The sequence below is a fragment of the Mustelus asterias genome, chromosome 2 (assembly GCF_964213995.1).
Source record: "Mustelus asterias chromosome 2, sMusAst1.hap1.1, whole genome shotgun sequence".
NCBI lineage: Eukaryota > Metazoa > Chordata > Chondrichthyes > Carcharhiniformes > Triakidae > Mustelus > Mustelus asterias.
The window spans coordinates 104,220,373-104,232,693 of NC_135802.1; the positions used below are offsets into that span (position 1 = coordinate 104,220,373).

A 12,321-nucleotide genomic window follows, 5' to 3' on the forward strand; every position below is an offset into this window, starting at 1 on the left:
AGCATAGCCTTGAGAACAAGAGAAAATTGTACATTTTGTAGAGGGATTTTGAAATTGCTTTATAACTCAACATTGAAACTACATTGACTTCAGATTGACTGTATGTAAGTGAAGTGAAACTTGCTGATCTCTGTTTCATCAGTCAGTGAGTCAGTCAACAACACTCAATCAATTGGCTCCTAATACAATGGAAATTTTGGTGGAACAGAATTTTGTAATTGAAATCAAGAATTTACTCTGAAGAGTTTCTGCGGTATTTTGAACATAGTAGGATCAGCATTAAGATCTATTTCTCCCCTCCACATGTATAGCAGGTAGTTGAAAGGATGTCAACTTGCCCATAGTTATGCAACGGCTGAGTCCCATTAGGTTTCAGGTACGTCACAGGGACAAAAGATCCAGTAGAGGTAACTGAACACCACATAAAAGGAGAACAGTAAACAGTGTTCCTTTCTTTGTGCTGCTGCTCCTTGTCAGGACTGATAAGTTTTCACTTGACTTAAAGCCAAGCGTGTGCCAGATTGCTGATAACATCTGCTGGAATTTCAGATCAACTAATTGAGAAATTCTAGGAGAAAAGGAGTGCATTTTTCATTCAACTGCAATAGGGAGTGCAAGGTTTGGCTCTCAAACTAGTTTATTGGAGGAGTTTACATCTGATAATGCTTTTGAAAGTATGTCTTAATTGGTTTCATTGTACAACTCTTCTTACGGCTTCATAGTGTCATCGAGCACCAGCAATCTTTTTTTGGAATCATACATCAGCCATCACATAAATATTTGTGTACATTTATTGCCCTCCAGACTCTTCTTCACAAGTGATTCTTGAAGAAGTGGGTTTGTGCTTTGGCACATGTGATTTCAAAGAAGAATGCTGAATAATCAAGAATGGCACTGAGAATTCCCAGCATTATGCTGGCTCAGATTGGAGAACTCGGTCGAGAACAGAAATTTAGAAGAAGAATGTTCCTTACCATTGGCTGGATAAGTAGCTAGAAAAGAGGAATGCATCCCTTTACTTTACCTTCGGGACAACCCTATCATTGGCTGAACTGCATGATGGGCCAGCTAATTCTAATTTTTCACCTCTGGTATCTTTCGCTCACTGCTCTGCAATGCTGTCTCTCGGAATCTGTTCACAAAATGATTCCATTTATTTAAAGATGAAAGCCGATTTGAAATGCCAGCTGAGGCCAGAACTCAGCCAGGTACACTCCAGTACTGCGAAGCCAGGCGATTGAAAGAAGCATTCACCTACTAATACACTATGTTTGAAATTACAAACATGGAGTTCTCCAATCCAGTGATGCTGTTGATCACTATTCCGTATCCTTTGTGGAAACTACATGCTGCATAAAGGCAGATTTGGGGTTGGTAGTCATGCTGCCTATGTTGAATAGCCTGCTGACCTGTTAGCTCTTCTACTTCAGGGCAAAGGCCACTGTCATCCATGGAAATGAACTGCAACACAGGCCAACTCTTCAAGAGAATTGGGAAGGTAGATTATCCAACATATATTGGAAGGAAGAGAGAAATTAATCTTAAACTATCCACTGGAGATTTTAAAGAATATAGTAATTCTATTCACAAGGCAAAGCAACTTTTTGTACAGGCACCATGAAGCCAACATAAAATCACAAAATTTGCATGAGGATGTGTGCCCATGATTGGTACATTTTAACAAACATTCAGGCTGACTGGTTTGAGTGGATGAACCTCTTAGTTTATCACCGAAGAGTTTGAGTTTCACTTGCAAATTGGCTGGAGCTCGGATAGGTCTGCCTTTATCAGCCAGCTAATTGTTACCTGGATTGCGAAATGAAATGGCGTGCTGAAGGGGGAGGAGAGGACAAAGTGGGTAACGCTGAGGTAATCCAATATGTCGTGGTGCAGAGTCCGTCTTTGGCAGTGACGAGCTCCTGAGATTTCTGTGCTTGCACAGTGGCAGAGTTGGTGAGCATATAGCATTTGTGCTGGTATTGAATCTGCATCTACTATATTTATCTGTTGGGGTATCAATTTAACTAAAAATCCCATCTTCCAATTTTTTACTGGCTTTTTAAGATGTCAGGATTCGTGGTTACTGAATTCAAACTGCAATGTAAAAACTATTGCAAGTTTAATATTCCCCCATCATTTATTTTAATGAGGTAGTAACACATTCTAAATATGTCACTGAAACAGTGAACCGAGCAATGCAGACATTTTGGTGCATTCACATATGCATAGCCAATAGCTGATTACACTTCTGCTTGAATTCAAGATTGAAATAATAATTATTGTTCAGAACAATGCACTATTCTTTCCATTGTAATGTCAAATCCTGGGCGATCAGCTGCACTCTTGAAAGTTTATAAAGTTAGAATTTATTGCCTAACCATTACTGGAGAAGGTCCCTATTGCAAATATAATTAATATCCAATCAACGTATGTGTTAATATTTCTATTGCATAATCAGAATAAGGATTGAATTTCCACATGGGTTCTCAAGGGTCAGCACGGTGGCACAGTGGTTAGGTCTTCTGCCTCACAGCGCCAGGGACCCGGGTTTGATTCCTGGCTTGGGTTGCTGTCGGTGCGGAGTCTGCACCTTCTCCACATATCTGAGTGAGTTTCCTGTAGGTGCTCCGGTTCCCTCCCACAGTCTGAAATATGTGCTGGTTAGGTGCATTGGCCATGCAAAATTGTCCCTCAGTGTACCCATACAGGCGCCGGAGTGTGGTGACTAGGGGATTAACTTCATTACAGTGTTAATGTACGCCTACTTGTGACACTAAGAAATAAACTTTTAAAAGTTGCCCACCGTAACCCAGAGATATGTTGGGGAACCTATCCCGACCACAGGATTATATGGCAATTACCGGGAAGTTCAAATCCCATTGGGTAATAGCCCCTCCAATAGAAACCATCTGCAAATATGGTATTAATCACAAACTTCAAATGCTTCCAACTGTCTAACCAGAATAGTTGCCCAGGAAAGATTAGAAGAATTAAAACTGCTCCTACCTCCTGGGTTATTATAATATTGACCCTCACCTCCCTGATCACCCCATGGGACACTTCCACTGACCGCCCCCCCCTCACCCCACACCCCCCCCATAGACCATCCAGACCCCCCCAACCAATCCCCATCCTCTAGTTACCACCCAATCCACATACTCCACTTAATACCTGCCTCAAACCTCCCCACTTACCACCTGACCCCCACCCCCCCCACTAAACACATGGCCCATCATTCCCCCACTGACCAATCAACCCCCTCTGACTGAACCCCACTCCAACCAACCTCACCGCCCCAACAGACTGACCTGCTCCCGACCAACTGTAAGTAACGGAAAGCTGTGAAAGGCTGTTTAATCTGTAAAGCTCCTTTCTCTCCTCTGTATAATTTGACCTCCCATGGTGTTGAACCTGTTCATGTTGAACTTGTGCTGCAGTGAAATTCATGCTTTAAGCTGATGATTAAACAGAGCTGTCCCCCAATTGGGAAAGAATTATAGAATCGCTGTAAGAGTATATAAAGCAGTTCACTCCGTGTGTCTGGGAGGAACTGGGAGAGTCTGTGACTTTGCTTTGCTGTCTTGGAAATAAATGTATTTTAAGGTACAGGCTAGCTTCGGCCTCATTTTTCTTCAACATACAATTATTGGAATTAACGCAGCCAACTCGTTCAATGTCCCAAGAGAGGGAACCAACCCGTAAAACCCTAGAAGAAGATCAAGGGAAGTTTTTCACCAATTTCCATAGAAGCTCCAGGCTATTAATATATCTGACAACTTCCACTGATTACTGACCAGTTGCATTTCATAACTGACTCCTCCATGACCTCAACAATTATATTCTGTTGAGTATTTGATCATCTGTATCTGTACTTATCATTCCATCCTGGTCTCGATTTTAATCATTTACTTTATCCAGGTGTTAATCTAAACTAAATCTAATCTAATCTAATCTAAACACGAATGTGCTTTATTGTCTATAAAAGGTTTTTTCTGATCTGCAGCCTTCCAGGAAACCAGTTAAATCTAACCAGTGTCTTCAAATTCTTCATTCAAGCCCGAGTTAAACAATATGCTCATCTGCACACAAGTACTGAAAAAACAGAAATAATTCTTTCAACTTTTCATTTCATAACATTGCAAAGGCTGATAATGCTGTGGTTATGGTACAAATTATTACACAATTTTGCTTAACAGCACTCTATCCCATGCCATTAATACGTGGTGTTAGACAACAGCTCATGTGACTGTAAATCTGATCTATGCAAACTTGCGTTCATTCAAATGTCTGCTACTCGTAACCTAATTTGCACCAAATGCCATTCACCCATTACCCCTGTGCTCACTGACCAACTATGGCTCCCAGTTAAATAATGCATTGATTTTAAAATTCGCATTCTTGTTCTTAAATGCTCCGCAGCCTGGTTCTGCCTATCTCTCAAGTTACCGTCAGCTCTACAACCCTTCAAAATTTCTGCGCTTCTCCAATTAGATGACCCCGGGACTATTAGCTCCGTCCAGTGTGGGGCCCTATTGGGTAGTGTTGACCTGACTGTGAATGACAGCACACCTTAATACAGAGCTCCCAGTATCTGAGTTTTCAAGCCTACCTCGTGATTCTTGATGCCCCTTAGTCAATAGGGGCATACATGATATTGAGCATGCCCGATTACCATCACTCCACTGTGGCAGCCTTCCCATCAGTCTCTCAGCCCTAAGTTCTGGAATTTTCTCCCTTAATCTTTCTGGTTTTGTCTTCCTTGAGATGCTCCTTGAAACCTTTGACCAGATTTTGGTTGCTTATCCGATAATAACTCCTTTTGCGACTTGGTGTTGAATTTTGTTTCATAATGCTAATATGAAGCACAGTGGGACATCATACGATGTTAAAGACTCTATATTCATGTAAGTTAGTGTTGTTTCTACATTTCTAAGCTTCAGCAGTTTAAAAATCTTCAATTCAGTCTTCTATTCTCCAATTAATATAGTTTTATACGTCTCCCAGTCATAACTTGTCTTGCTATTCTTTGCTGAATGCTTGCAAATGCACCAGCATCCTTATGAAGGGGGGAGGGGGGACATGAATAATTTAAATAATCTGTTCCAATTATAATGAAATATCCTTGAGATATAGCCTTGTCCCTAATTTTTCTCCATAGATTGTGGTTAGACACTTGGTAATTGGTCTATAATTGCAGTGGCTTTCTGTTGTTTTGACTCTGTTAATGGGCACTAATCATATAAAGTTTTCATGTCAATGATTTGGAACAGTCTCAAGTTATTAGGTACAACAGTGAAAGTGCTTCACTCCAGAGGAACAGTTGCTGGTTGAACCTGTCCAGTATTATTTATCCTATTGGGTGCCGACAAAGTGGCTGGAATTTTCCGGTCGTTCATGCCCTGCCACTGCTGCCAGCGAGTATGGAGAATTTGTCACTCAGCCAAATCTCCATTCACTGCAGCGGGACCGGAGAATCCCGCTGGCATGAATGGCTGGAGAATTCTGGCCAATGACTTTAGGACAGGTTTGCAGCTAACATATGCTTCTAAATTGGCCGTAATATTGGTGGCGTATTCCTCCATCTCTGTACAATGTGTCTGCCATTAAAAAAGAGCTGTTGTCAAATGTCATTCGCACACTCCAGGATAGAAATTATATTCTGAGGAAAGTACGATGTATTTATGACCACATTGTTAGTTACTGCATTACAAAATACCACTCAACCCCTTTCTTTATATCTAGAATGGAGTCCACTGAGAAATGTGAAGTAGTAATTCAACATTTTAATGGAAAATATCTGAAAATGCCACCAGGCGTACCAGGTATGACCTTTTTTTTATTATTTGCTATTGATAAATGAGGAAAATAGAGTTAATAGAGAACGGTGCACGGGCGTGTGAAAAACGTCAAAGGTTCAGATGATTTGAACACAATATTGAAGTTTGAATGGTTTATTATTCCCTTAACTTTAAGAAGAGTTTATTTTCAATGTAATCATTCTCACTGAAGCAAAAACAGAGGTATAAAACTAAGAGCAATATTATTTTTAATTACAAAAATTATACCTGACTTGTTGTATTTGTCCCTTGATGATTTAAGCTTGTTGATATAACACTCCCAGACTAAATGTGTGATTTATGGACATTTAGGGGATGAAATTGGCAGTAGCACAAATTGGTGAAAAAAGGGGGAATTTTGCCACCTTTGAAAATATTCATCCATCAGGGCCAAATGCGAGTTCCCTCCCTGAAAGTCTGAGAGTCTTGCCGGCCTGCACAATCCTCCCAGAAGCATTCCATTAGGCTGCCCCTGGGAGTCCTGTCTAATTAATGATGGTGAGTGCGTTCTTGCGAGCCCAATCAGAGGTCTTGCAGCTTTGGAAGAAAAAAGAAGATGCTGGAAAATCTCAGCAGGTCTGACAACATCTGTGGAGAGAGAATAGAGCCAACGTTTTGAGTCCGGATGACCCTTTGTCAGAGTTCGAAGGTCTGCCAGCAGCCCTACCAGAAGAGCTGAACACTGCTCAGCCAACAAGGAGTGTGCAAGGGCACCTCAAACATTGAGGCACATTCAGACGTGTGCGTTAACTTCAAAACTGGTGAGCACTGAAGTTGTAGCCCCTTCAGAGTGGAGGGGAAACCCCTTCGGTTGAATCCTTTGGGCTGCAGGTGCAGTCTTTTCTGTCACAACCCCGTCATTGGGGCAGAGGGCTTCCCTTTCTTTCAGTCAGCCACCTGCACAGAGGCTCTAGGCTTAGCACGCAGAGGGAGGCTGCTCCAATGGTGGGAACATCCCAGTGGACTCCTCCCCTCTCAATAGGCCCTTAAAACATAATTATTGACTATGTGCTGTTCAGCTGCCTCAGACAAAATCTTGCCAGAGATCTTGATCCTTCAATCGATGTGGATTTTCCAGTTTTCCCTCCTAGTCCTACCTCCAAACCACCTACTCAGACCTCGTAAGATTCTGCCCAGTGAGGCAGCAGCCTGTTTTATAGCTCAGCCAATTTTCATTTTCATTGCAGTCAAATGAGCTGCTGCTTTGTTCTCATCTATCTTGGGTCCAAGGCCAGTTCCAGACCCTTAACCATGAGTTCACGTGAGAAAATAACAATGCTTTGTATTTTTTAAGTTATGTATGATTATTTTCAGCCATGTCCTCTTTATTGTTTTCCATTGTCTGAGCAGACAGGTAGCTGGTCTACTAATGGCTGTTCATTGATGCTATTCTGTGATATTAAGCAGTGTGATTTATTACTAAACCTCCACACATTAAAGTCAAGCACATTGGCCTGAATTTTATTGGGATAGTGGCAGACAATGGGCCCAAAAACTGCAGGCAATCCCACTTCAGCCTTTTGCTAGACCTCAGTGTGCATTACTTGGCCATCCAGCAACAAATTAGTTGCTGCTGGGATTCATCTTCATGACCTGCACTTGCCCCCAAGAGCTGACGGCCATTTGAAGGGCTGGGCTAGCTCAACAGTGCCACAGGGAGTGGTAGCCACTATTGAAACTGCACCTACCAGAGAGAATACCTTGGGAACAGTCTCCTCTTGCAACTGGTAAAGGGGGTCTGGGGTCACCAAGGCCCACCGGATGGGCCCTGGTGAGAGGTGTTGTAGGAAGTTGTTTGAGAATAGCTGCAGGGATTGTTGCTGCAAGGTCAGCCTCTTCTGCCAAGGGAAGCACTTGCATGGGCCGCAGTGTCCCTCCCTCCTCACTGAGACTGCCCAGAATTCACCAAGTAGTCCTCCCACATGGTGGCAGGCCCCCCTGACCAAATGCCAGCAGAGGCAAGAAGAGGCCAGCAATTGGTCACCTAAGAGGCAGCACAGTTGCAGAACGGTTAGCACTGCTGTCTCACAGCGCCAGGGACCCGGGTTCAATTCCTGGCTTGGGTCACTGTCTGTGCGGAGTTTGCACATTCTTCCTGTGTCTGCCTGGGTTTCCTCTGGGTGCTCCGGTTTCCTCCCACACTCCAAAAGACCGTGCTGGTTAGGTGAATTGGCCATGCTAAATTCTCCCTCAGTGTACCCGAACAGGCTCTGGAGTGTGGTGACTAGGGGATTTTCACAGTAACTTCATTGCAGTGTGAATGTAAGCCTACTTGTGACACTAATAAATAAACTTAAAACTCAAAAGTGTGTCAGTTGACCTCAGGGTGGGAAGGCTATCCTTGATCTTCGTCAGCCCTGGCAAAATGCTATGACATTGGAAGATGATGGGTGCTCCAAACTGTCATTTTACATTTCCCCCTCTGAATGCCAGCCTGTCCCTGGAGGGCTGCGAACCTCCCGCTCATTTAGCCCTGAGCTTCCTTTGCGATCTGTTTATATAATCAGTACTCTTCCTAATGTGTATGACCAGTGCATCAGGAAGGCACAGAGTAATCGCCATCTTGTTTCAAATAACTTTTAGAATCCATGCTGTCTTTTTGCTTTCAAGTACTTTACCAAGCAGTCGCCTTGTTAACATTTCCTGGTGTGCAGCTCCAGGGCTTTCCTTAATTGCGGGTGAAATATCTATTTCCGATTTTCTAAAATGAAGTTCCAGTTTTAACTCCACGCTGGAATTGAGCAGGTGGGAGTGGAGCAAGTCCATGCAATGTGCTTGTGTAAGAACCAGGCCACTGTAACTCCTTATATGGTTCACGGGGTTGCCCTTCTGATCAGGGCAGGAAACCAGTTGTCTCCTAATTTTCTGCACACAATTTCTGGTGGATTTCCATAAGCACTGGGTGGGGGGTTGTGGGGCTTTATGTTTTCACATTAAAATGGCAGCTAGGTCCTTATTGCAAGTATTCACGGGGTTATACCTGCTTCTGGTGAGCCTTTGGCTTTCTTAACAAAATTACACAGTTAAAATGGTGATTGGTGGGAATTTACTGGAGCTCTGAATATCTAGCCATGATTTTAACCATGTATTTGCTTTGTTCCTACCAGATAGGCAGGTTAAATTTGCTCCCATAGAATTTGAGTGCCTTTTAATAGTGTGTACGTTTATGTACATGATATATGTATTTTTATCTTTCTTTGTCAATGGAAGGAAGGTCACACATATCTGGAGGTCATGTGGCTACAGAGGTGCTTGGGCCACACATTTAATAATTTATGAAAGTAAAAACTGCCAGCTTTTTTGAAATATTTTTTCTGGATTAATGAAAATGTTCTTGCCAATGTGTTGCTTTCTGTTCCTTTCCATGCATCAGAAATTCATCATTTCATAATTTTTAAAAACTGTCAACATGCTAAGCTACATGTGCGGTTTACATCCATTGCTTGACAGTCCAAATGAGCATTCTTTAACGATGAATATTTCTTCTGCTTTTCACTGTGAGGATGAGGATGAGGATTCTGGGAAAGTTGAGGATCACTGGGTTTTAAGACAGCTGTTTGTTTGAGTGTACATTTAACCTTCCAGCCCTTGCAATGGCAGGAAAGTCAAACATATTTCTTGATAAATTATTGCATCAGGAACAAGAGGAATGAAAAATTGCTGAGCTGTGTCATTAGCCATTTCCTTAGGAGTTTATAAGACCAAATAGTACTTAGAACCAAGAGCTATGCACCCATGAAATGGACATCCGGTGGGTAGTGTTAGCCTATGCATTTTAACCTTACAAAAGCTGTTCTGTTTCCAGTTGCAGATGCTGTCGGCACGGTGGCACAGTGGTTAGCACTGCTGCCTCACTGCGCCAGGGACATGCGTTCAATTCCGGCCATGGGTGACTGTGTGGAGTTCTCCCCGTGTCTGCGTGGGTTTCCTCCGGGTGCTGCGGTTTCCTCCCACAGTCCAAAGATGTGCGGGTTGGGTGGATTGGCCATGCTAAATTGCCTCTTAGTGTCAGGGGAATGACAGGGTGGGGATACCGGGATTGGGCCTGGGTAGGATTGTTGTCGGTGCAGACCCGTTGCGCCGAATGGCCTCCTTCTACACTGTAGAGATTTTATGACTCTATCATGTTATGTTGTGACTGCGGGTATTGATTTTTCTATTCTAGACTCACCCTGATGGTAGGTGGCTAGTATTGTGGCTATTTTGAGAATGAGACCATATTGTCTGGCAGTTTTTCCACTTTTGGAGAGATAGTTACAGAGTTGCACAAAATGTGAGCATAGACCAACCCTATCAAGAACAGGCATGTGTGTGCTGTTGTGGATCTGAATAATTGATCTTAACAGTGGGCATTCATTCATGTCAAGAAAGCACTGTAGATGAACAATTCTTGCATTTAAAGGGAAATTAATAATGATCTTTTTAGAAGCTCTATTTGCTTTTTGAAAGTGAGCATAAACCTGAAAGGAGGCAAGTGTGTGTCTTACTATTTCATGTATCAATAAATTATAGACTTAATGAAGATTTTAGATTTACATAATAAGGTGCAATGCAGTACCACAACTTAGTATGTGAAAAAAAACAAAGTCACAGTATGACTAAGTACTTAATGTCAGTTTAACATCTGGAAATTTATAGCTTGCATATAGCAGGGATTGCTGATTATATGGTGTATAATAAAAACCTGAAATCCTGCTTTGTGTAGGGTTCCGGAATCTGGCCGAGTTGGTCTTTTTGGTCCGATAGCACCTCTCTAGTTACTATGTTATGGAAGTTTTAACTAGTAATTATAAACAGACTTATGTAATTTGTTCCAGCCAGATGAACACAGGGCAACCCCTATCAGCACAGGGTTGCTGTGGTGGCTTTTCTGTTTGTGTTAATCACAGATCCCAACAGAAGTCAGATGCTGATGTTTTGAAACTTATTAGTGCTCTGTTTATTTTTGTTCCGGTTGCAGGCAGAAGGAAGGTGCTTTCAAATTTCACCCAGCCTGGTGCAAACACTTCTCAAAATTGAATTTGCTGGGAAGAGTGGAGTAAAATAATCTTTGTCTTAAGGATGTATGAAACAATGAAAGATGAAGCAAAAGACCATCACTGAAATCTTGCTGGTGCTTATGCCAGCTGGATCTTACTGTCCCGATAATGGTGCACCCCTGGTCACGGGTTTCCAGGTGGTGAAGGGTGTGTTCAATGGGAAACCCCGTTGACAGTGACGGGACCGTAAGATCCCGCTGCCAGCGAGCAGCACACCACCTCCCACCGCCATGAAATACGCAACAGAGGGGGAGGAAAATCCCACCCTTCTTTATTTGTTCAGCTTGCCCCCATGGTTTTCACGTCCGCTAACATAACTACATCCGGAACTGTGGGGTAATTTTAACTATGGATGATGGTGTAAAACAACTAATATCAGATTAGCTGTTGTTATAGGGGTGGCACAGTGGTTAGTTAGCACTGCTGCCTCATAGCACCAGGGACCCAAGTTCAATTCCTGCCTTGGGTCACTGTCTGTGTGGAATCTGCAAATTCTCCCCATGTCTGCATGGGTTTCCTCCGGGTGCTCCGGTTTCCTCCCACAGTCTGAAAGACGTGCTGGTTAGGTGGATTGGCCATGCTAAATTGCTCTTCAGTGTCAGAGGGATTAGCAGGGTAAATATGTGCGGTTACAGGGATATGTTGTTGGTGGTGCAGGCTTAATGGTCCACATTTCCTCCCCCACTGTGGCATATTTCACAGCGGTGGGAGGCAGCGTGCCACTCGCCGGCAGGCGATCTTACAGTACCGTCATTGTCAATGAGGTTTCCCATTGAACACACCCCTCACCATCAGGAAACCCATGACGGTGCCAACCACGGTGCCACCCAGGCATGTCCCCGTGAACAATCAGATTGAAGAATCCTAACTGAGACACAGAGTCAAACTTTCCTGTCCCAAATCGGGACAGAACCGTGGTAGGGCGGCAAAATGAATGACACAGTTGACCTGAATGCCACTCTGCCACCTTGACTCTGATGACTTTCCTGAACACAGGGCGAGTGGGGGTGCGGGCAAGTGGGAAAGTGAACTGGCCCGCCTCGTTAATTGGGTAGATTGAGGTCATTAGAGAGCTCGTGGAAAGCTCAACATCTGAACTCCCAAGATTCTTTTGAGAGCGGGCAGCCTTTTGGAGCTCCTTGAACCTGACCAACCGCAGCCTAGGGGGAACAGAGGCGGTTACTCGGAAACAGTTGCTTTTAACAAAAACGGTGAAAGATTCAATAAAAATGTTACTGCGCAGCAATGATATTTTAAGAACGAACCTTTCACTGCCCTACCCCAGGTCCCAGCTCTCCGTTTACCCTGGCCGCTTTGAAGGGGAAGATCCTCTCATTTTTCTCAGATCACACACAGGTGGCTGCAGGTGGATGTGAGGAGCTCTCTAAGCTGATTAGCTGCAGAGTGGTAGGAACAGGGCCATCAGCACTGAAACATTTTTAACG

General features: G+C 43.3%; 1 protein-coding gene across 7 annotated transcripts in view; it reads left to right on the top strand.

The window, feature by feature from the left end:
• The window catches only part of LOC144510161 (RNA-binding motif, single-stranded-interacting protein 3), a 1,322,231-nt gene that overhangs the window by 1,141,444 nt on the left and 168,466 nt on the right, over positions 1 to 12,321 (top strand). For all 7 annotated transcript variants that reach the window (XM_078239576.1, XM_078239587.1, XM_078239604.1 and 4 more), the window contains one exon: positions 5,743 to 5,822. In XM_078239576.1, coding sequence (XP_078095702.1) covers positions 5,743 to 5,822 — 80 coding nt within the window. The remainder of the gene's footprint in view (positions 1 to 5,742; positions 5,823 to 12,321) is intronic.